The sequence below is a fragment of the Mus caroli genome, unplaced genomic scaffold (genome assembly GCF_978045245.1).
Source record: "Mus caroli unplaced genomic scaffold, Mus_caroli_1 scaffold_5, whole genome shotgun sequence".
Lineage (NCBI taxonomy): Eukaryota > Metazoa > Chordata > Mammalia > Rodentia > Muridae > Mus > Mus caroli.
In genome coordinates this window covers 62,728,140-62,754,135 of record NW_028227260.1, presented here as the reverse complement: position 1 = coordinate 62,754,135, position 25,996 = coordinate 62,728,140, and the positions used below count along the sequence as shown (strand labels likewise).

General features: G+C 41.7%; 1 protein-coding gene across 1 annotated transcript in view; it reads right to left on the bottom strand.

The window, feature by feature from the left end:
* The window catches only part of Magt1 (magnesium transporter 1), a 45,182-nt gene extending 19,627 nt beyond the window's left edge, over positions 1-25,555 (bottom strand). The window contains exons 1-5 of the mRNA XM_021153097.3: positions 25,327-25,555; positions 8,207-8,376; positions 3,336-3,453; positions 519-659; positions 97-237 (exon numbers count right to left, since the gene is read on the bottom strand). Of these exons, the coding sequence (XP_021008756.1) occupies positions 97-237; positions 519-659; positions 3,336-3,453; positions 8,207-8,376; positions 25,327-25,527 (771 nt within the window). The 5' untranslated portion in view covers positions 25,528-25,555. The remainder of the gene's footprint in view (positions 1-96; positions 238-518; positions 660-3,335; positions 3,454-8,206; positions 8,377-25,326) is intronic.
* Between the last annotated feature and the right edge of the window lie 441 nt (positions 25,556-25,996).

The following is a 25,996-nucleotide window of genomic DNA, read 5'->3' as shown; positions in this document are numbered from 1 at the left end:
CTAGGAAAAACCAAAGGAAAATAAATAAATAAAAATAAAAAAGAAATAGATTATTAGGTTCTTTTCTGTTCCATTTTTCTTCTTCAATTTACTTACCAAAGCTGCAAAAGCCCATCCAGTTTTATTAAAGAGGAACTCCATATTGCTTCTTCGCAGATACACAAGTCCACCAATAACAGCCAGAAGCAGTCCCAACATTAGGGGTCCAGCATAATTTGGAGGTCTAATTACTCTAATCTAGTGGAAAGGATATAGAAAAACATGTTAAAGTATAAAATGTATTTATTTTGTAATTAATAATGAAATGAAATGAAAGCAGGCAAAATGTAATTTTTGGGAAAAATACCTCTTTCCTCTATTTTAATCCAATCAAACAGTCTAAACTACATCCTAGAAATAACATCTAAGAACTGCTAAATTATTCCACATCAATGATATGAAGACAAGACCAGCTATGATCCCCAGGTAAGATTCAAAGACAATGAAAACATCACTTTCTGTAAAGCAGGGAAACTTACGTTGACATCAGTTCTGTCTGCAATCCACCGGGCAATCTGCTCAGCTGAAAACCCTCGCACCTGCAACTCATATGTGTCAGCCCTCTTGGGTTTTCCTTTCGGGGGAAAGTTGATGAAGGTTGGAGCTGAATTCATGTTTAGCTGAATAAAGAGTCGTCCATGAAAATGTAAGTTACCAAGAAAATAATCTTTTTTGTAACAAAAACAACCTCACAGCATTTATTGTCACCTAATAATAATGTGCCACAAGAACAAGATGAATAAATGTAGCTCCCAGCAGAAGACATCTTTAACTACACTGAACTGCCTTCTCCGCTTCTCCCATGCTGGACCATTGCTAGCTGGAAACACTTTGGAGCAGGGTAGGATTATCTCCTTTTAGCATGATCCGACCCAGTTGTTTTCCTGACTTTGTTTTAGAATGAACCTCTTCTGCATCATCTAATTTGAGGTTCGTGCACTTATCAAAGCCAATAATCAGCCCTCTATCTGAATATTCACTTGCTCATACAGGCACACATGAATTCGAGATCTATTTTGCAAGTATCTGAAGATGCGGTTCTGCACCACAGCAATTAAGGAAAAGAAATATGCAAACAGTAGATTCCGCTCCCAACCTCATGAGACTCTCTAGGGCTCCAAGGCCAGGGCAGGCTACACAAGCATGCACTCCAGATGTCCTAGAAACTCTAGAGACACTCCCTCCCTACTGCCCTCCTTTCTTGAAACACCCTGATGACCCACATCCTCCTTTATTCTGTTGTCCCCGCTTTCATTCTGTATCACATGCCCAGTATGCACATGTCTGTGACTGGCATCGTACACCCGAGCCCACCTCCAAGAAAATAATCTTAGTGGCAAAAAATAATTCTAAAATTTAGGCCTTTTTTGAAACAGACTTGCCGAGCCATCCAGGCTAGCCTTGAACTTGCAGTAATCCTCCTGTGTCTGCTTCCTGAGTGCTAGGATTAAAATCACACATCACCATGCCTGATAGAAATTTAGGCTTTCACAGACAGAAGACCATAATTATACAGCTGAAATGATTTGTCTAAGGAGAGTTATGAAGCATGCTTTCAAACACATGGTTACCTGTGACTGTGATAGTCACACTTTTTCCAGACCAGTTATTTTAGGTTGTTCCTATATTCTAATAAAAAAATAAGCATACATTCACGACACCTAAAATTATCTTATATAGTTATAACAAGCTCATGATACTAACATGGGAAGAGTCCAGGTTAAAGGACTGTTTGAGCAATACACTGAGTTCACACAAGCTTAGACAACTTAGAGACCCTGTCTTAAAACAAATAAAGCCAGGCAATGGTGGCGCACACCTTTAATCCCAGCATTCAGAAGGCAGAGGCAGGCAGATTTCTGAGTTCGAGGCTAGCCTGGTCTACAGAGTAAGTTCCAGGACAGCCAGGGCTATACAGAGAAACCCTGTCTCAAAAAACCAAACCAAACCAACCAAACAAAAAAAGACAAATAAAAAACAGGCATGGGGTCACACACCTTTAATCCCAACACTGGGGAAGCAGAGGCAGGCAGATTTTTGTGAGTTGGAATTCATCCTGGTCTACATAGTGAATTCCAGCACAGTCACCTCCCAAATGCTGGGAGTTTATGTACAAGTTACTGTGCCTGGCTTGTTTTTTATATATTTACAGTAAGAATATGTATAGGTCGGATTTCCTGAAGGACAGCATCCCCTCCTCCAAATAAGATAATTATACCGAAGATAAGGCTACATTTTGGAGCAGAGGTGATCTCGGGGAACCAGATTAATCTCATTAAGCTATGTTGACTTTGCATTGACCATCTTGATGAACCAGAACTGAGACAATGATTAGACAAATAGCCTTGGCTTGGCTGTTTAATTATACATACTTCTTTCTCCTGCCCCACTTCTGCTTAAACTACTACCATGTAGAGGGTGTCACTGATCACATATTTTTCTACATTGAACAAATTCCTCTGCTTTATACACATACATGCACACACACATGAATGTGTGTGAGTATGTATGTATGTATGTATGTATAAGTTATTAGGTAGGGTGAATGAACACCTAGAATCCCAACACTTGGGAGATGGAGGAAGGATTAGAAGTTTGAGGATCCAGTCTATGCTACACCACAGACTATGCCACACAACAACAAACTTAACAACTGTGTGAATATTACTTGCTTACTGCTCAATTTAGGTACTCTAGTTAGGCTGGCATGGGTTATTACTCTTTTTACTTAGGCATATTTTGGGACTGGACAGATGGCTCAGCGGTTAAGAGCACTGAGTGCTGTTTCTGAGGTCCTAAGGTCAATTCTCAGCAACCACATGGTGGCTCACCACCATCTGTAATGGGATCCAATGCCCAATTCTGGTGTGTCTGAAGATAGCTATAGTGTACTCATATAAATAAATAAATATTTAAAATAATAGGCATATTTTGCTTTTAGTTTAATACTTTAGCTCTGACATTAACATATTCCTATTTTACTTCTTAAAAATATTTTTAGATTCATTTTATGTGTATGAGTATTTTGTCTGCATCCATGTATGTGCACTATATGTATGCCTGGTGCCCATGAAAGCAAGAAAAAAGCATCAGACCCCTGGAACTGGAGTTATGGATGGTTTTGAGTCACTGTGTGGGTGCTGGGAACCAAACCGGGAGTCCTCTGCAAGAGGAACAAGAGCACTTAACCAAGCAGCCATCTCTCCAGCCCTACTAGTTAACTTCTTGGAATCATTAAAAACATATTTTGCTTTATCTGTACTTTATTCCTGCATAAAAGAAACCAAACATCTTACCATTTGAAATACATCTGAGCCTTCATCAAAATCCACCATGGCAAAAAATATCCTGTTGGTAAATGCATTGGAGTATCGCCAAGAATTTGCCAGAATCTGGAATTCTTCATCAGCTTGCCTGAATTCAATCAGATTGGTGGGGGAAAAAACATAGGAAACAATTTTAAAAAGCAAACCAGCTTATCAGCAGCAAAACAAAACCTAATTAAGTAACAGCAAATTTTAGTGAAAGAAATAATTAAAATGATTGGCAAGAAAGTCAAGTATAGCTGATAAGGTTAGAATACATTTTAAGTATAAGAGAAGCCTTCCTTGTATCTAAGTGTTGGAGAGCTCACCAGGAATTAGTAATTGCCTGATTTTGTTTCAGACTTTATTTGCAGCCCTGGCTGTCCTGGCACATCCTCTGTAGACCAGGCTGGCCTCTGCCTCCTGAGTGCCTGGCTCCAAACATTTTTGGTGGTCACTGAAAAAAAATCCAGCTAATATCCTCTGTAAGTTGTGGGGATTTTCCTTCCTTTAGTGATTTTTATTTATTTGTATGTCTGTGTGTGAGCATATGTATGTGAGTGCCAATGCCCATTGAGGCTAGAACCATCAGATCCACCTGGAGCTGGTTACGGGTAGGTTGTGAACTGTCCAACATGGGTTCTTGGAACTGAACTCTGAAAGAGCAGTAATGGGCTCTTAAATGTTGTGCTCTCTCTCTAGCCTGAGTTTTTAAAACAGGGACTGGCTATGGTGCTCAGTCTGGACTCAAAGTACTGGTCTCAAATGCTCCTTCTGCCTCAGACTATTCAGCAGGAAGGATTGTGAGCATATGTGACAATACCCAGTATCTACACGTCGTTTGGTTTTGGTGCTGGAGACTGAATGGAGTCCCACACAGTCAAGGCAGGGATTCTAATACTCATCTATACCCCACACTCTCAATAATGTGGGGACCCTAAGTTATCGGACAAAGAAGATCTAACAGCCTACCTTAAAAATCTAAAGTATGTAGCCAGAGAGAGATGTTGGCACAGGCTTTAAGACCAGCACTCAGAAGGCAAAGACAGGAGGACTGCCAAAGTTAAAAGCCTGCCTGCTGCTATAGTAAGTCTCAGAAGAGCCAAGGGCTACACAGTGAGATCCTGTCTCAAAAATCTTAAAAATTAAATAAAATATGGAGGCTGGAGAGCTGACTGGTCAGTAAAATGCTTGCCATGAAAGCATGGAAGACATGAGTTTACTTTCCACATGCCACGTTAAAAGAAGGCAAGAGTGGTGGTGTACACGTGAAACTGCAGTACTCAGGAGGCAGAGACAAGTAAATGCCCTGGGCTGGCTGGATAGCTACCCTAGCCTAATCAGTGTGCTCCAGTGTCTCAAAAGGAGGTAGACAGCATTTCTGAAGATGACACCAACGACTGTCTTATGGCTTCTACACTGAAGCACACACATGTACCTGCACAGTTATGAACACACACACACACACACACACACGCGCGCGCACACACACACACAGATAGACAGACAGAGAAAGAGAGAAGCACAGATGATAGTTGGTAAGTAAAAATACAATCAGATGAAATATTAGAATGAAAGACAACAACACTCTAGAGACTTGAGTTAAACCCTGAGTTATCCTTGAATTTTTAATTTTTACTCTATGCTTTCATTTTGAAGACAGGCTAATTTACATATTTCCCATATATATGTCTTTATCTTATTTTTTTTAATCCTTTGGGGGTTTAAGTAACATAAATGATTAACTTATACCTATTTATCAAAGGAAGTTTGGGGGTTCTGGTGTTGCTGTTTTATTTTTATTTTTTATTTTTTATTTTTTTTTGGTTTTTCGAGACAGGGTTTCTCTGTGTAGCCCTGGCTGTCCTGGCACTCACTTTGTAGACCAGGCTGGCCTCGAACTCAGAAATCCACCTGCCTCTGCCTCCCGAGTGCTGGGATTAAAGGCGTGCGCCACCACGCCCGGCGCTGTTTTATTTTTTAATTATTATTCTGCTAGAAAACATTTTCTTTATTTATGATAAACATTTACCTCCATCCTCTTCTGTTTATGTTTATATTTTAGTGCTGGAGATTAAATCTTGAGCCTATTTCTCTGTTTTTTGGTTGGTTTTTTTTTTTTTTTTTTTTTTTTTTTTTGGTTTTTTGAGACAGGGTTTCTCTGTATAGCCCTGGCTGTCCTCGAACTCAGAAATCTGCCTCCCTCTGCTTCCTGAGTGCTGGGATTAAAGGCATGCTCCACCATGCCTGGACTATTTCTCTGTTTTTGTTTTGTTTTGTTTTGTTTTGTTTTTGTTTTTCAAGACATGAGCCCTGGCTGTCCTAGAACTCAGTCAAATCCATCTCCCTCTGCCCCCGGAGTGTTGAAATTAAAGGTGTGCACCACCAATGCCTGGCATCCTAGAGCCTATTTCAATTTGACATTTACTAATCTATTCTCTATCCATATTTTATAAATTTTATTCAGTATCCCATTCTTCAATTCAAAAATGTTTTTGAATCAGTATCCCATTCTTCAATTCAAAAATGTTTTTGAACGTTTAAGGAAAAATTGAGTGGTACACACATCAACTATAGGACCATAATGAACAAATTTACAGCATAAATATTCAAACCTGGCATTGTTTACCACAGTCCTGATGAAAAGTTATTTGGAGGGGAAGGGTGTGGTTGTGCTATGACATGATGGTGGCATGCAGCCAATTAGTCTGCAGTCCAATGGCCCACTAACACCTCAGCAAATATTTCTTAGTGGACACACATAGTTAAAAGGGTCCACTATGTGTTCTCTCCTATTCAGTTCCCTTTATACCTCTTCTAAATATTTCATAAGGGTTGACGTTGGAGAGATGCTCAGTGGTTAAGAGTTCTGTTTGCTGTTCTAGATGATCTGGGTTCACTTCCTAGCATTCACATGGAGGTTCACAATTGCCTGTAACTCCAGTTCCAGGAGACCTGGTACTCTCTTCTGATCTCTGTGGGCCCTTCATTCAAATGGTACACAGACATACACACAGGCAAAACACTCGTACATATGCAAGTTTTTAAAATTACATTTAAAGGGCTAGAGAGATGACTCAGCTCTTAAGAGCCTATGCCACTCTGGCAGAAGATCTGAATTTTGTTGTAAGCACTCCCATCAGACAGCTCACAATCACCTGTAATGGGTGTGTCTGACCTCCATGGGCACCTATACCTCCGTGGGCACCTATATGCCAACTTCTCTGAGTCAATTCATCAGCCTCTGAAAGGAATTTTTACACTATTTCATTTAAGTTCCCTTTCCTCTCCACATATACATAATTAACATGGAAACTAAGGGGCTGGAAAGATGGCTCTAGCAGTTAAGAGAATGTACTGCTCTTGCAGAGGACCTGAGTTTGCTTCCCAGCACCAGTATCAGGTAGCTCTCAACCACCTATAACTCCAGCTCCAGGGTATCTGATGCCTCTGGCCGCTGAGGGAACCCGCACTCATGTGCACATACTTCCACACAGATACATATAAAAACATCTTTAAACAACACAAATGAAGTTGAGCGTGGTGGCACACAGCTTTAAGCCTATCACTTGGAGGCAGAGGCAGGTGGATCTCTGTGAGTTTGATGATAGCATGGCCTACATACCAACTTCTAGGACATTCAAAAATAGCATAGCTGGGCGTGGTGGCGCACACCTTTAATCCCAGCACTTGGGAGGCAGAGGCAGGTGGATTTCTGAGTTCAAGACCAGCCTGGTCTACAAAGTGAGTTCCAAGACAGCCAGGGCTACACAGTGAAACCCTGTCTCAAAAAAAAAAAAGTACAAAAATCCGTTTTCAATGGCTGCTGAGTTGGCTCAGGGGGTAAAGGATTTTGCCACTAAGCTTTATGATCTGTGTTCAATTCCTGGGACCCATATGGTGGAGGGAGACAAGCAACTTCTACAGCTGCCTGTCTTCTGACCTCTGTATACACTCCCATGCATGCATGCATGCATGTGCGCGCACACACACACACACATATAAACACACAACAAACTTTAGCCCTGCTTCAAAATTATAAAAAAAAAAATCGGGCTGGATAGATGGCTCAGCGGTTAAGAGCACCGACTGCTCTTCCAGAGGTCCTGAGTTCAAATCCCAACAACCACATGGTGTCTCATAACCATTGGTAATGAGATCTGATGCCCTCTTCTGGGGTGTCTGAAGACAGCTACAGTGTACTCATATACATAAAATAAATAAATCTTAAAAAAAAAAAAAACACCAAAGGGAAAAAAGTATGAAATTTAAAACACTTATAAACTCTTTCTTTTGAAGTACTGGGGATTAAACCCAGGAGTTTTTCTATTGCTCTACCTTGATATTCCTGAGCTACATCCCCAGGCTGAAAGTACTCCTACCACCGGGCTGGAGAGGCTCAGTGGGTGAAAGTCCTTGCTGTGTAAGCCTGCTGACCTATATTCTATCCCTGGAATCTGTGGTGGAAGGACAGAAATGACTCCTGAAAGTCGTTCTTTGACCTTCACATGTGCACAATAGTACACATGCATCCACTCATGTGTGCTTGTACACACATATAGCAATAAAAAATTATGTCAATGCAACTAGTATAGTGTTATATAAATTGCTTACCAATTCAAATAGTGGTTGATTTTTGAATAATCCATGATAGTTACAATGTTTTATACATTCTCCCACATCAATATGCACAACCAAGATGGTTATAAAACAGTGATATTGTCATTATACAGCCCCCCGAGTAAGGTATATACTTTACTATTAACAAACCTGCTACACAATTTTGGTTCTTCCGAGATAGAAAAAAAGAGTTAAAAACCATTTAAGTTATTTCATTTCAAAGTTGAGAAGAAAGATCATACTTGCAAACGACACACTGTCTATGAAGTTGAAGAGCAGTAAACATGACGACAACTGAGTAATTTCTCGGTGGAGCTTTAACAAGGCGACGGAACTTGTCTCCATTCATTCTTATTACAGGTCTCTTATTGGCCCATTCCATCAGCTGACTAACCTTCTCAGATAACACCATCTACAAAAGACAAAATGGGAATTTTGTGAAAATATTCAACTTGGCATTTAAAGTTCATTTAGCAAGTCTTCTTTATAATTGCAGTTACCCAGGAAGTTAAAATAAGAACAATTCCTGAACTCAACAGCTGAAGACCAGCTAGCGCACCACAGTAAGACTCCAATTCCAAATATCAAGAACAAAACAACACAAAGAGGTGTGGAGGCAAAGCCTATTATCCCAGCACTTAGCAGGTGGAGGCAAGTTCCTAAGTTTGAGGCCAGTCTACTCAAACAATACATAACTAAGTTTGAGGCCAGTCTACTGAAACAATACATAAAACAACAACAAAAATAGCTGGGCATGGTAGTACATGCCTTTATTCATAGCACCTGGCAGCAGGGGTAGGTGGATCTCTGAGTTCTGGGCCAGCCTGGTCTACATATAGGGTCCTAAAGCAACCTACATGGTGAGATACCTTGTTTCAAAAGGAAGTGTTGTTGGTGGAGAGCAGCCTTGCAGCAGCAGCAAGAGAAACATAACAAAACCAGAAAGTTAGTTAGAATTGACAACCTGAGTTTTGTTAAGGTCACCCACCCCCTCAACATAGCAGTAGCCATTTTCTTCCACATGCCTACCAGCTATTTCATATTGTTGCTGTAACATGCCTGCCAGTCATTGACACAGAGAAGTGACTTGAGTCAGAGCAGGATCATAGTGACCACATACCCTGTTACCTTCTGTAGGATTGGAGGTTTGTTCATCTTAAGAAATTCAACAATTGTAAGTTCCATTTAAGACCAATAAAGGTCAGTTAGAACTGTTCTGTCAAGCTAGTCAAAAAAGCATGAGTCACAGCTGACCACCGGGCACATTTTTTTTTTTTTTTTTTTGCAAGATGGCCCTGAGAAATGTCCGGGGTTGTAGCCTTAGCTCAGAATTCTGAGGTACAGCAATGATCAACCAGTCTTAGGGCGTGCGTTCAATGAACCATTCCTGTTTGACTAAGATCAGTGTTTGTGTGGTCTGGGGGTGGTGGGGGTGGTGGTGAGCTCTTGGACCTCAACGAGTTTGATCTCAGGAATCTATGATAGGAGAGAACTAATTCCAACTTGTCCTCTGAGCTCCACACATGTAGTACATGCATACTTGTACACATGAAAAAAGTAAATACATATCTAAAAGTTACATAGCCAGCAACTTTCTTAGACCAAGTCCATCAAGCAGAGGTACACAGGACGCATGTGTCTTAAGGGTTCGAGTGGTGGCTCACAACTTTCTGTGACTCCAGTTCCAAGGGATCCAGTGCCCTCTGGCCTCCTGGGGCACCTGCACACACATGATGTTCATACTCAGGCAGATAGAGACACATACATATACATAAAAGTAAGCTAGTTAATCTTATTTTAAAGATTTATTTCATGTATGTCAGTGCACTGTAGCTGTCTTCAGACACCCCAGAAGACGGCATTGGATCTCATTACAGATGGTTGTGAGCCACCATGTGGTTGCTGGGAATTGACCTCAGGACCCCTGGAAGAGCAGCCAGTGCGCTTAACCATTGAGCCATCTCTCCAGCACAAGCTAGTTAATCTTTTAGAAAGAAAATATAAACCCTATAAAAAATTGGGAGCAAGTCCTGATGATACATTTTTCTTTTAAGATAAGAAAGAGCTTACCATGCACCGGGCGTGGTGGCGCACTTGGGAGGCAGAGACAGGCGAATTTCTGAGTTCGAGGCCAGCCTGGTCTACAGAGTGAGTTCCAGGACAGCCAGGGCTATACAGAGAAACCCTGTCTCAAAAAACAAAAAAAAAAAAAAGCGCTTACCTGCAGGGCTGGAGAGATGGCTCAGTGGTTAAGAGCACTGGTTGCTCTTCCAGAGGTCCTTAGTTCAATTCCCAACAAACATCACCATATGGCTCACAGCCATCTACAAAGCAATCTGATGCCCTGTTGTGGCATGCAAGTATACACACAGATAGAGCAGAGCACTCACGCATAAAAATCAATAAAATGAATATTAAAAAACAAACCTTACCATATGGCTCAGACTGGCCAGAAACGCATAATCTTCCTGCCTCAACCACCGGAGTACTAGGGTCCTAGGAGTACACATGGCAGCCATCGCAACTCACTCAAGTTTTCTTCAACATTTTAAAGAATGTTGTAGAATGCTCATAAAATTATCGTAAAAACTACTCTTTAAGGCTGTGTGTTCATGGTGACACATACCTTTAATCCCACTGGAGGCCGAGGCAGGCAGATTTGAGGCCAACCTGGCCTACAAAGTGAGACCAGCATGGGCAGGACTCTGTTAGTCAATCCTTAAAATTCAGTATTTTACAAGATTTAAGCTGAGGGTGGTAGTACAGGAGGAAGAGAAACAAGAGTTCAAGGTCAGCCTGGTTTACATGAGACACTGTCTTAAAAATACCAAGAGTTGGATGGTGGCCCATGCCTTTAATCCCAGCACTTTTGGGGCAGACACAGGTAAATCTCAGTGAGTTCCAGGCCAGCCTGTTCTATAGGGCAAGTTCCAGGCCAGCCAGAGCTACACAGAGAAACCATTTCTAAAATCCAAAATAGAACTGTAATTTTGCTACCTTTATAATTTGTAATGTAAATATCTGATATACAACCCCATAGGGGCCTTGACCCACAGGTTGAGATTCCCTGATCTATAGACACTGACGTTTGACATCCACAGATCCACATTCTCAGTTTAGTTGTTGTTATTTGAACAGGGTCTCGTGCATTCCATTCTGGCCCAAAACTAACTATATAGCTGAGGTTGGCCAGGAACATGGTCCTCTACCTCCTTCTTCACCATGCTTCACTCAATTAAAAAAAAAAAATCACCCTACATTGTAATTTTTTTACCATGAAAATTTATTTTATTTTTTAAAATTTATTTATTTTTTACTTATTCACCGTAATCTCCCCATTTCCCCTGAGCAGGAGTGTGTGTGTGTGTGTGTGTGTGTCCGTGTCCATGGGTATACTACCGTAGCCAGGCACTTCAGGTCTCTGCAAGTGTTTCCTCTCCCACTGAGGCCAGACAAGCCAGCCCAGCTAGAACATATCCCATATGCAGCTTTTAGGATAGTCCCCTTTCCAGGTGTTTATTAGGACTCACATGAAGACTAGCTGCACTAGCTGCTACATATGTGCAGGGAGGCCTAGGTCCGTCTAATTTTTATGAGAAGGGATAATGTGTTATATAAATTTCCATGTATAACAAAATTAAATAGGCATCAAGTACTTCAAATAAACAGGGAAAATACAACCCTTTATAGGAAAGCGCACCTTTATGTTCCCAGAAAGCTTGAAAGATGTGATAGTTTAGGTAAGTGAAATAACATGAAAAAAGCCTCATTCCTTTAAAAGAGATTTTAAACTATTTTAAATTATGTGCATATATGTATGTCTGTGTGGGGGTGTGCACACACACATCAGTGCAGGCATCCAGAGTCTATAACATGGTATGAGAGAGATCTGGAACTGGAGTCACAGGCAGTTATGAGCAGCCTGATGTGGACTCTGGGAACCAAAATCAGGTTCTCTGAAATAGCAAGAAACCATCTCTCCAACCCAGAAATATAATACCATAATAATTATTTATTAACTTTTTTGATATTTTTAATTTTATGTGTATGAGTGTTTTGTCCACATGCATGTGTGAGGCTGCTACTCAGAGGTCAGAAGGCATCAAATTCCCTAGAACTGGAGTTAAAGGAAGCTACTATGAGCTACAATGTAGGTGCTGGGAACTGAACCAAACCTGGGTCCAAACAAGTACTCTTAACCAGTGAACCATCTCTCTTGCCTCATACTTTTTTTTTTTTTTTTGGTTTTTCAAGACAGGGTTTCTCTATGTTGCCTTGGCTATCCTAAAACTCATAATGTAGACCAGGCTGGCCTCGAATTCAAGATGCCTAGTGTATCACAAGTTCTGAGATTCAAGTCGTGTACCACTACTGCCTAGCAGTCCACATCTTAATAATTCTTAAGACACTTCTTTCACGTTTGTCTTTTTTTCTATTTTTAGATGGATGGCTACTGTAAAAGGTTTATTTATGTGTTTTATTTGAGTGCTTTGTCTGATGTACAACTATACACCAGAAGAGGGCATTGGATCCGATTTTGGATGTTGGGTGCTGCCATGTTATCCCTGGGAACTGAATTCAGCTACCTAGAAGAGCAGTGCTTTTAACCACTGAGCCATCTCTCTGGCCCCTCTAGGTTTGTTTGTTTTATTTTTACAAGATTTCACTATGCAGCCTTGACTGTCCTGGAACTCCCTATGTGGACTACGCTGATCTTGAACTCACTGAGATCCATCTGCCTCTGTCTCCTGACTGTTAGAATCCATGCTGTGGCTGTTTATTAGGTTTTATAAAGAAAAAAAACCTTAAAGTTGTGTGAGAGGGCACACACCTGGAATAACTGCGGGAGGCTGAGATGGGAAGAGTGGTAGTTCAAGGCCAGGCTAGACTACAACGGAGGATCCTCTGTCTAAAACGAAAAGAAACGAAACGAAAAGGAAGCAAGTCACCACTGCTTACCCCTATGAGTCCATCACTCAGGAGAGGCAGAAGATTCCTCCAAGTATGTGGGCAACCTGAGCTACACAGGAAGCTCTAGGCTGGAGAGTGGGGCAAAAATCAAAGTATCCTTGTTGAATTTAAATGGAAAGGTTGGGTTCTATTTTCTTCCTTCTGTTTTAAGATTGACTTCCCCTTTGTAGCTTACTCTGGCCTTTGATTTCTTATGTAGCCAAGCCATGCTTCAACCTCATGATTCTCTTGCCTAGGAATCCCAAGTGTTAGAATTACAGATGCACACTCCCAGAAAGCTAGCTTCCTCTTTCTCATTATCTAGCCCTGACTAACCTTAAACTTTACTATGTAGATCAGGCTAGCCTTAAGCTTACAGAGACCCTACTCTCAAGTTCTGTGGTATCAAGTATGCAACACCACACACAGGCAATATTTATTTTACTAGAAAAGCTTAAATCTTAACCAGCAGGGATTCTGTCACTACATCTCCCTCATCAGGAAAAAAAATACAGAAATCCATTAGTGGTTATAACTAAAACGAATTCTGTCATTTAAATTATTTTGAATTTCAGAAGTATCACCAGTCTGAATTTCTTCAAAACTTGGATTGTATTCTCAGTTCTAGTACACCAGAGCTTACTAATTAAAAAAAATAAAATAAAATGCTTATTTTTAGCCTTCCTACTCATCTAACTGCTCTTCAGCAATACATTTCCAACTTTGTCCTTCAATTAAAACTGAAACTCAACAGATCTGGAAATGTAATTGACAGATAATTACTGGAAGAGACAGACTGAGCAGAAAAGAGAGCATTTTAAACCCTTTTGCCATCTGCTCCATTCTTGGTTTATCTCCTTTGTAAACAGAGCCAAAATCTATCCCTATCTCTTTCTTTGATTTTCTTTTTTTGGGGGTGGGGTGAGGGGGTGGTTGAAGCTAGGATTGTCTCAACTTTTTGTAGTTGTTTTGTTATTGTTATGTCTCTGTAATAAATGCCACCCTCAGGAGTTTGCATCTGTGATATTTCTTTTAAAATTATTGTCCAAGCTTTATTTTAGTTCATGAGTGGAAGTGTTTTGTCTGCCTGTGTGTCTGTGTACCACACAATGGCCTGGTGCCCAAACAAGTCAGAAGATGCTGTCAGGTCTCCTGGAGCAGAAGTCACAGAAGGTTGTGAGATACCACGTGGTTGCTGGGAACTGAACTCAGGTCTCCTGCAAGAACAGTATGTACTCTCAACTGCTGAGCTGTCTCGCCAACTTAACATCCATGATACTCTGAAGTGAGAGAGGGGGTGGGGGAGCTAACCTAGCATGAGAAATGACCTGGATGTGAGATCCAAAACTTCAAAAGCAAAAAACAGGGAAAAAAAGCAATTGGCAACCATCTAGTCATAAAGGAAAAGGATCTCATATATTTTATATTCCAAGTACTGTATTAGAGAATCTCTGGACTGAGCTCATCCCATTTAATTTTCCAAGGGACTTCTCCCAATCTACTAATGATGACATCAGGATCAGCTATTTACTAAAGTTCAGTATGACTGGATTAAAGAAATCCTTTTAAAAAATCATTAAGACTTTTTTTGAGAGCAGGTGGTGGTGGTGTAAGCCTTTAATCCCAGCACTAGGGAGGCAGTTCTCCATGAGTTTAAGGCCAGGTTGGCCTACAGAGCAAGTTTCAGGACAGGGAGGACTGTTATACAGAGAAACCCTATTTTGAAAAAAAAGAAGAAAAAAACAATAAGAAAAAAAAGTTTTTTTTTTTAAATTTTTGATCACTGATAAGTGGATATTAGCTCAAAAACATAGAACACCCAAGATACAACTTGCAAAACACAAGAAAATCAAGAAGAGAGAACAAAATACCCATGAAAGGAGTTACAGAGACAAAGTTTGGAGCTAAGACGAAAGGATAGACTATCCAGAGACTACCCGACCTGGGGATCCATCCCATAATCAGCCACCAAACCCAGACACTATTGCATATGGCAGAAAGATTTTGCTGAAGGGACCCTGGTATAGCTGTCTCTTGTGAGACTATGCCAGTGCCTGGCAAATACAGAAGTCGATGCTCACAGTCATCTATAAGATGGAACACAGGGCCCCTAATGGAGGAGCTAGAGAAAGTACCCAAGGAGCTGAAGGGGTCTGCAACCCTATAGGTGGAACTACAATATGAACTAACCAGTACCCCCAGAGCTCGTATCTCTAGCTGCATATGTATCAGAAGATGGTCAAGTTGGCCATCACTGGGAAGAGAGGCCCATTGGTATTACAAACTTTATATGCCTCAGTACAGGGGAATGCCAGGGCCAAGAAGAGGGAGTGGGTGGATAGGGGAGCGGGGGGCGGGGGGGGTTGTATAGGGAACTTTCGGGATAACATTTGAAATGTATATAAAGAAAATATCTAATAAAGAATAAAAAAAATTTTTTTGAGAACTAAGAATCAGGAAGAGAACCATTCATACAATACCATGACCATTTATATCATGCTTTAGTTAGGGTTTTACTGCTGTGAACAGACATCATGGCCAAGGCAACTCTTTTATTTATTATTATTATTATTATATATTTTGGTTTTACAAGACAGAGGTTGCTGTGTAGCCTGGCTGTCCTGGAACTCACTCTGTACACCAGGCTGGCCTCGAATTTAGAAATCTAGAAATCTGCCTGCCTCTGCCTCCCAAGTGCTGGAATTAAAGGCATTTTTTAAAAGATTTATTTACTTTTTATACATACGTACACTGTAGCTGTCTTCAGACACCCCAGAAAAGGGCATCAGATCTCATTACAGATGGTTGTGAGAACTCAGGGCCTTTGGAAGAGCAGTCAGTGCTCTTAATCGTTGAGCCATCTCTCCAGCTTTCCAAGGCAACTCTTATAAGGCAATTTATTTGGGGCTGGCTTACAGGTTCAGATGTTTATTTCTTTACCATCAAGGCAGGAGCATGGCAGCATCCACGCAGGCATGGTGCAGACAAAGCTGAAAGTTCAACATCTTGTTCTGAAGGCAAAGATCAGACTGGCTTCCAGGCAGCTAGGATGGGGTCTTAAAGCTCACACCCACAGTGACACACTCCAACAGGGCCATACCTCCTTGCCATATACAAACCATCACAGCACCTATCCCTTTTCATATTTTCTATCCTTTTTGTCTTAGTTAGGATTTTTATTTCTGTAATAAAATATTAAGAGCAAAAGCAACTGTGTGTGTTTGGGAAAGGGGGGTTTATTTCACTTCCACATCATTGTTTGTCACCAAAAAGGAAGTCAGGACAGGAACTTCAACAGGGTAGGGACCTGAGGCAGGAGCTGATGCAGAGGCCACGGAGGAGTGCTGCTTACTGGCGTGATTCCTATGGGTTGCTCAGTTTCCTTTCTTATAGCATTCAAGACCACTAGCACAGGTTAGAATGGGTTGGGCCCTTCAACATCAATTAATAATTAAGAAAATGCTCTACCACCAACTGTAGTGGCACACACCTTAAATTCCAGCACTCAGGAAGCAGAGGCAGGCAGATCTCTGTGAGTCTGAGGCCAGCCTGGTCTACATAGGGAGTTCTAGGCCAGAGCTATATAGGAATTGTATTTGAAAAAAAAAAAAAGAAAAAAGAAAAAGAAAGGAGAGGGAGGGAAAGGGATAGGGAGAGGGAGGAGGAGGAGGGAGGTGGAGGGAAGCTAAAGGAAGAGTAAGGAAAGACAGCCTGGTAGATGTCCTTTAATTTCAACTTTCAGGTAGGGCCAGGGCAGTCAGCACTACACAGAGAAACCCTGTGTGTGTGGAGGGGGTGAAAGAAAAGAAAAAGAAAATGTCCTTACAGTCTTGTCTGTTTACAACCCGACCTTATGGAGGCATTTTCTCAATGGAGATTCTATCCTCTCAGATGACTCTCTAGCTAGTACCAATTTAAAGTGAAACTAGCAGGGCAGAGGATAAGGATTCCCAGAAAGAGGTCAAGAAACATAATTTTAGATGCTGGAGAGATGGCTCACTGGTTAATAAGAGCACCTAGAGCTCTTGCAGAGGACCCAGGTTGGTTTCCTAGCACCCGCATGATAGTTAACAACCAGCTGTAACTCTAGTTCCAGGGGATGCAGTTCCTGACTTCTGGCTTCCTTGGGCACCAGGCAAGCATATAGTGCACAGACATACATGCCAGCAAAACACCCACTGTGGTGGTTTGAATAGGCAGGTATAGCTCCCAAAGACTCATGTGTTTGAATGCTTGGCTCATCGGGTCACACTATTAGGAGGTGTGACCTTCCTGGAGTGGGTGTGGCCCTGCTGGAGTACCGGGTTTGCCTGCCCACTGCCTTGTTTCAAACCGTGTTGATGATGACCTAATTCTCTGAAACTGTAAGCAAACCCCAATTACATGTCTTCCTTTGTCAGTGTTACTGTGGTCATGGTGCCTCTTCTTGGCACCAGAAACCCTAAGATACCCACAAATATTTAAATAAAAGAAAAAGAATCTTCCCAAGTATAGTGGCATATGCTTATAACCTCAGCACTCAGGAGGCTGAGGCAGGAGGATCACAAATTTTAGGACAGCATGAACAAAACAAAATTAAAAATGATGGAAGAAAGAGGATCGGGAGTTCAAAGCCATCTTCTCCATGGTGAGTTCCAGGTCACCTTAGTTCCATGAGACCCTGTTTCAAAAACAAAACAAGACAAGACAAAAGAATCCGTAGTACTTAAGAGGTGGGATTAGGAGAGTCAGGACCTCAGGACCATCCTCAACAATGCAGCAAGTTCACACTGCAGCAGCAAGTTTAAGACTAACCTAGGATACAATAACAATAAGAAAGGAAACCACAAAAACAAAACAAAACAAGACAAAAGAATCCGCAGCATCAGGGAAGAAAAGACAACTATTTTAGCCTGTACTAAAGATTGACCTCAAGGCCTTGAATATGCTAAACAAGCACTCTATCACCAATGTATATTTTTAGCCCTTCATTTAAAAATGTGTCCACTGGCCTGGCAGTAACGTACACTTTTAATCCCAACACTCCAGAGGCAGAGGCAAGCAGATCTTTTAGTTTGAAGCCAGCCTGGTCTACAGAGATCCAGGTCACCCATGGCTACACAGAGAAACTGTCTTGGGGAGCCAGGGGCGGCAGTGGCGGTGATGGGGATGGGGATGGCCACCAAAAGATGCAGCTTAGTGGCAGTGTTTATCCACTAAGCTTGAGGGCTTCATTTCAATCTGGGGTAACAGCCCACTCCAAAAATTGTTTTATAGTAGGTGTGCTGGCTAGTTTTATGTCAACTTGCCACAAAGTAGAGTGATCATAAAGGAGGGAGTCTTGCTTGAGAAAATACATCTATAATATTGGGGTGTATGCAGCCTGTAGGACATTTTCTTCATTAGTAATTGATGGAGGAGGGACCAGCACAATGTGGGTGGTAATATTCCTGGGCTGGTGATCCTGGCTCTATCAGAAAGCAGGCTGCACATAGGGAAGCCACTAAGCAGCATCTCTCCATGTCTTCTGCATCAGCTCCTGCCTCAAGGTTCCTACCCTGTTTGAGTTCCTGGCCTGACTTCTCTGGATGATGGACTGTGATGTGGAAGTGTAAGCTAATGAACCATTTACTCCCCAATTTGCTAGGATCATGGTCTTTCAACACAGCAATAGTAAAGTAACCCTGACTAAGACATTGGGGATATATAGATCAGTTGTAAAGATATGGGATGAATTCTCAGTACTCCCTCACTACACACACACACACACACACACACACACACACACACACACACACATCCCTACCTACCTACTTACCTACCTGCTAGAGAGACGTCCCAGCAGTAAGAGCACTTGCCGCTCAATCATATATATCTTGTGCCATTGTTTGTTAAAAGTATGTGGGGTCGGGCGTGGTGGCGCACGCCTTTAATCCCAGCACTCGGGAGGCAGAGGCAGGCGGATTTCTGAGTTCGAGGCCAGCCTGCTGTACAAAGTGAGTTCCAGGACAGCCAGGGCTATACAGAGAAACCCTGTCTCGAAAAACCAAAAAAAAAAAAAAAAAAGTATGTGATCTGCTTATTTATATTAATTTTATAGGAGATTACGGTTAAGAAATTACATGAGTGCCGGGCGTGGTGGCGTACGCCTTTAATCCCAGTACTTGGGAGGCAGAGGCAGGCGGATTTCTGAGTTCCAGGCCAGCCTGGTCTACAGAGTGAGTTCCAGGACTGCCAGGACTATACAGAGAAACCCTATCTCAAAAAAACAAAACAAAACAAACAAACAAAGAAGAAGAAGAAGAAGAAGAAGAAGAAGAAGAAGAAGAAGAAGAAGAAGAAGAAATTACATGACTCCCAGAAGAGACTTTGAACTTTTAAACAAGTATAAGACTGTCATAGACTATGGGGCCTTTTGAAGTTAAGACTGAATGCATTTCTGCATCATGGTATGGCTATAAGCATATGAGGGCAGGGGAGTGGAATTTGGTGGTTTGATTAGGAATGGCCCCCACAGACTCATGTGTTTGAAGGTTTGGCCATTAGGGAGTGACACCATTAGGAGGTGTGACCTTGTTGGGTAGGTGTGGCCTTGCTAGAGAAAGTATGTCACTACAGGAGTAGGCTTTGAGGTCTCATATGATCAAGCTTCATCCAGTGTGGCACATAGTCTCTTTCAGCAGCCTGCAGATCAAAATGTAGAACTCTTAGCTCCTTCTCCAGCACCATGTCTAACTTCATGCCACCAGGCTTCCCACCATTATAATGGACTAATAAACCCCTGAAGCTAATCCAGTCCCAATTTAATGTTTTCCTTTATATTAGTTGCTGTGGTCATGGTATCTCTTCATAGCAATAGATCCTTAACTAAGACAGAAATATAGCCAAGTAATGTCTGTAACTCCAGCTCTCTTGACTCTTTTCTTCTGGTATCTGCAGAAACCAATACATATGTACACACACACACACACAAATAAAATAAAAATTATTCATCCCTGGCTGGGGCTGCTGAGGCTGTAGCTCAGTTAGTAGAATGTTCCCCTCACATGCATGATGAAGCACTGCATAAATTGGCTGTGGTCTGTGTAGGCTGACCAGAAATTCAGAGTATCTCCCTGGTTCAGCCTCTCAAAGGATAGAATTACAGGAGGGAACCACCAATCTTGGATTTATTGATATTTATTGAAAGAAAAATTAAGTTTCTGCATTCAAGATGTTCACAGTTTAATGCAAAGGGTTGATATATAAAACATGCCAGCATCACGTGCTGAATTCATGTCAATTTACCCCAGGGATCAGAGAAAAGTTCAAGACTTAAAGAGTTGGAAATACCAAGAGCACTGGTGCACATTTGTAATCCCAGCACAGCTGATGAGGCCAACGTTGGCTATAAAGTGAGTTTGAGATCAACGTACACTTGAGACTCTAAAAACAACACACAGAAAAAGGAGTAGAGACCCCCAGGTAAATAGGGGGAGGGTGGTAAGGAAGAGGGAAAAGTTCCTCCAGCAAAGAGAAGACATTTGTACAAGTGTAGAAGAAAGATCAGGAAAGGTAGATAACTCAGCATACACGACACAGAAAGAAGGCGTGAGGACTGGAGTTAAGAGTCTAGCGCCCACGTCAGACAGCCCACAAAGGCCCCAAACTCCAGCTCTAAGGGAGTTGGACCCCACCTTATGGCATCTACAGGCAACCCTACACACATGTACAACTCCTCACACAGATGCACATACAGAAATAAAATAAATATGTAGCTCAGTTGGTAGTGCGTGGTTCAGAGCACTTACTGTTCCTGCAGAGACATGGGTTCATTTTCCAGTTCCCACATGGTAGTTCACAACTGTCTATAACACCCTCTTCCAGTCTCTGTGGGTATTGCATGCACATGTCACCCATGCATATGTGCAGGCAAACTACTCATGTGCATAAGTATTTCCTTTTAGTTATGTATACTGTGTATAGGTATGTATTTCTGTGTATAGGTATATGCATGTGAGTTAGGTATGTGCATCAAGTGCCCACAGAGGCCAGAGGAGCAAGATCCCCTGCAGTAGAGTTACAGGTGGCTGTAAGCTGCCTGACATGCGTGCCAGGAATTAAACTTGGTTCCTCTGCAGAAGCAGTATACACCACTGAGCTATCTCTTCAGCCCCCCAAATAAATAAATCTAAAAATACAAACTTTAAAAAGCCTTGGGGGACAGGGGAGCTGGAGAGATGGCTCAGCAGGTAAGAGCACTGACTGCTCTTCCAGAGGTCCTGAGTTCAAGTCCCAGCAACCACATGGTAGCTCATAACCATGTGTAATAGGATCTGAAGCCCTCTTCTGGTGTGTCTGAAGACAGCTTACAGTGTACTCATATATGTAAAGTAAATAAATACGTTTTTTTTTTTAAAGAAAAAAAGCTTGGGCCAATACAAGGCTGGTTGAAACAGAATATAAAAGCTAGAGAATCCCTTTTTATACCCTACAAAGTAGGTTAAGCAGTTTCCAAGTTTTCCCTGTTAGTACTTCTACAAGCAAAAGAATGGGTCAACAGAGCCTTGTGCACTGTAGGCAAGCACTCCACCACCCACTGAGCCACACTCCTAGCCTGGAACACTGACTTCTGTAAACCGTTTTTATTATTCTTGCATAGTGGTTGATACATACAGCAGAAACAGTGAGTGAGTTAAAGCATACAGTGACTACTGCTACTACCTCACCATACTACCTTTCCCTGTATCTTTGGTATAGATCTCTGACATAAAAACATGGACTTTTGGGAAATACTTTTCCCAATTAAAAATAAAAGAAACACGGAGTTACAATTTCCCCAATATTTCTTTGTAGTTGTGCTTGGATCATGTTTACAATCATTTCCTTTGGTATAAAAAAAAAAAGGAGTGGGTTAAAGGTCAGTCAGGCAAGTAGTGCAATATATTTCAAAAATCTGAATAGTGGGCATAAATAAAAGGGAGTTAGAATTAGACTATTTTTAGAAATGCATTGGCCAGGTGGAGGTGGCCAGTGATTTTCATCTGATGAGTTGGGAGGCAAAGGCACCTGGATCTCTGTGAGTTCAAGGTCAGTCTAGTCTATAGAGAGTTCCAGGACAGCCAGGGCTACACAGAGAAACTCTGTCTCAAAAACAAAAAAACAACAAAAAAAAATTGAGGTAAAATTTATATAACAGGAAATCTACACTAACCATTTTAAAATATACAATTTGGTGTTGTTTCCTTTAAAAAGTAATCATTTTTCTTCTTAAAAAATTTTCTTGCCGGGCGTGGTGGCGCACGCCTTTAATCCCAGCACTTGGGAGGCAGAGGCAGGTGGATTTCTGAGTTCGAGGCCAGCCTGGTCTACAGAGTGAGTTCCAGGACAGCCAGGACTACACAGAGAAACCCTGTCTCGAAAAACCAAAAAAAAAAAAAAAAAAAAAATTCTTTTATGTGCTTTGTCTATGTGGCCGTGTACATACCTAGTTTCCTCTGAAGTCAGAAGAAGGCATGGGGATGAACCCAGATACTCTGCAAGAACAACAGACGCTCTAGTTCCCTTCCCTTCCCCGCCAAGAAATCTGTTTTTCCAAAAAGGAATTTCTGGTTTTAGTTCAATACAAAATTTATGAACATAACTCCACTGGTAGAATATCTAGTTTAAAAACCCTTTACTTTTAGTTGGGTGTGGGAGCCCATAACTCTAATTCAGCAGTTAAGGAGCAAGCATGGAGATTGGGAATTCAAGGTCATCCTTATCTCCTCAAAGAACTTGAGACTAGTCTGGTCTAGTTTCAGGAACCAGTCTCAAAACCAAGAACCCTCACTTATTTGCAAAGATTACGTGAGACCAAAGAGATGGCTCACTGGCAAAAGTGCTTATCACCAAGCCTATGACCTAAGTTTAAACCCTGGGTCCCATATGGTAGGAAAGAACCTATGCTTGCTATTTATCTTCTGGCCTCCACAGGTATGTAGTGGCACTTGCTCACCACCCCCATCCACACACAAACAAATGAACAAAACTGAAGGGACCAGAGAGATAGCTCAGATCTTCCATAGAATCCTTCAGTTCCCATCAGTCAGCCTATAATAGTCTATAATTCGAGCTCCAGGTAATCCAACGTCCTTCTTCGGCCTCCACAGGTACCTACACACAAGTGACATATATGTATACACACACACATACATGCATGCAGGCACACAGGCAGGCACAAATAAAAATAGCATATCGAAAGATGGTTTTGCCAGTTAGGAACAATAGTTGATTTTGCAGGGTACCAGGTTATGTTCCTAGGACTCATACAGCATGGCTCATGTAACTCTAGTTCCAGGGGATCTCTTCTGACCTCCAAAAGACACCATCTACACACATGGTGCACATCTATCCATTCAGGTAAACAATATATCGAAAATATTATTTCAATTACTTAAAAATAAAAGCAAATCTTTAAAAAGGATGACAAAAACAAAACAAAAAGACTTAAGTGTCCTGGAATAGTGTGGCAGACAGACACCTGTAATTCTAGACTATGAGACAGGAGGACAAACTCAAAAGACAAGCAAAACTTTGCCCTGTGATTCTGTCACCCCGAAGGAGCTCAAGATCAGCCTGGAATATGTACCAAAACTTGTTTCAAGTGTAAAAAATTAAGTCATTACTGTACACATTCAGACAATATGAATATATAGGGCAAAATATGAAAGCATTTCCTTTACCAACATTACTAAATGCCTAGAGATAGCAGCTCTTAAGGGACTGTTATGTGTCTTAACAGAGTTTTGAATTTTTCTTATACATATACATACACTCACAAATATGGCTTAAAAACAGGACTTTAAGGGTAGAAAAGCCAATGTATTGCTCTGCATATTGTTGTCTACAAAGAATGAATGGCTTGGGTTTCTCCCAAAAAGTCACAGCAGGCACCAGAAAGCTCATGTCAAGAGCTTCTTTTTCTTCTTTTGCACAAAGTCCAGGATTGGTTCCTAATTCCCAACTGTCAGATCACAACTGTCCTCAAACTACAGTTCTAGGGGATTCTACACCTTCTTTGGGCCTCCATGACGGCAGTGAGCACACACGCATGCAGCAAACACTCCAAAACAGAAAGGCTCTATCAATTTCTTCACCCAGCCAAAAGGCTGCTCACTGGATTATATCTTTAATAATTGTACACTTTATTTTCCTCTTTACCAACTTCCCTAATTTAATGTTTTCCTTTGCTAGCTCTTCAGTGTTATTGTTTTCAAATAGGGTCTCATGTAGCCCAGGCTAGCTCTAATTCACTTATTAGCCAAGGATGACCTTGAATTCCTGAACCTCTTTCACTACAGTGTTCTGAATACAGGCATGCCCACCATACGAGGCTTTGCTTAGTTTTTAATCTTATGAAATAATTCAAATACTCAGATAGATACAGAAATTAGTTTATATAACTAAATAGCTGCAATGTTTAACTGGTATTTCAAAAATGTACTTATAGGTTTTGTGTACTAAAGGAAGCTCAGAATGCACTGGAAATGGCATTAGAATTAATGGCTCTAGTCTACTTTAAATACAGTAGTTAACTGTAAAACTAGGGCTGCTCTTCCTTACTTATAAAATTAGAGGGTATAAATAATTATCACCAGTCTTTTAAAGCTCTATGAGTATATGGTTCTAAGTCACAAATATTCAGAAACACGGGGCTAAGATCCATATGTTCAGACTGCTAAACATCAAGCTTAAAAAAATAAAATAAAATAAAATAAAATAAAAAGCTGGGTGTCCCAGCTCACACCTGTAACCTCAGCACTTGAAAGGCAAAGGATTGTCATGAGGTCGAGGCCAGAATGGGCTATAGGAGAGAATGCTTCAAATGAAACAGAACAAAAAAATAAACAGAAAGGAATACGAATATTGTATGTTTTCTACATCTCAAAGACTGCCTGTTCCATAAAATGGGGGAGGGGGGCTTAGATTGCTCGTTCGTGATTGGTGTTCGTCACCGAATACAGACGCTTTACACATTCTGAACGCTTGAACACGGGCATGAAACTGGCATCATCTCACTCATCTAATTTTTCCACTCCTGGGTTGACATGACAGACACACGTCTGAGAAAGCTACATATGGTCGGCAGCAGAAGTTTGCATTATTTTATATCCTCTGGGTAGCAAAACGAGCTCCTCAGCCCAACACCCAAAGCGGTCTGAACTCCAGGAGTGTCACTACTTGTAGCTGCACTTTCCCCAGCTGCTGGAATCCAGGTGGTCACCTACTCCAGCCTGCTTTTGGATGTGAAACCCTACAACACAAGAAGTTGCAGCTCCCGCTTTTGTGAAGCCAACTTCCTCCCAACCGCGGACTCCAAGTCACGCCCAGCACAGATCCCTGGGAAGGGGCGAGCGGACCCTTTCTAGCCCCAAGTCGAGAAAGTCCCTGCCGCTGGCAGGCGCCGCCTCACCTCCTTCTTTCTTTGGGCAGAGGCCGAAGGAACCTTGGAAACGAGCAGCAGTGCCACCGCTGCGATCACACACATAGACCAGAACCACCTTGGCGAGGCCATGTTCACGCTTCTCTCTTGGCGGCGGGGCGAAACTTTCTTCCAGCACGGTGAGAGGGTGGGGCGTGAGAACGGGCGAACCGAGCCCTTGCCGCTCCCCATTGGCTCGGCTCAGTCCTGCCGCTCGACCCCTCACGTGACTTCACGTTCAGCAGACGCCCGCTTTAAAAAAAAAAAAAATAAAAAAAAATCTTTTCCGATTGGTTCCCGGGAGCCAATCGGAAAAGGATAATCTGGAGGTTTCTTATTGGTCCGCTGAAAAGGCTGCACCCCTTTCCTACGTGTAAAGACGTCGCGCTCAGCGAACTTTTAGTACACATGCGCAGGTTTGAAATGGCGCTGATTTTTTTTTTTTTTTGAGGCACAAAATGGCTTGTACGTTTAAAAATGGAATCATCATCCAGAAAACGTTCCTTCCTTTAGAACTGTTTGATTTTGAGCCGGCCTAAGTAACGCAAGCCTCTCAGCCACGGATTTTGAATGTGAAAGCAAGAGCATCAATTGTTCAAGGTCATCTTTGGCTCTATTGTCCGGATCCCAGGCCACCTGATTAATGTAAGGTTGTCTCAAA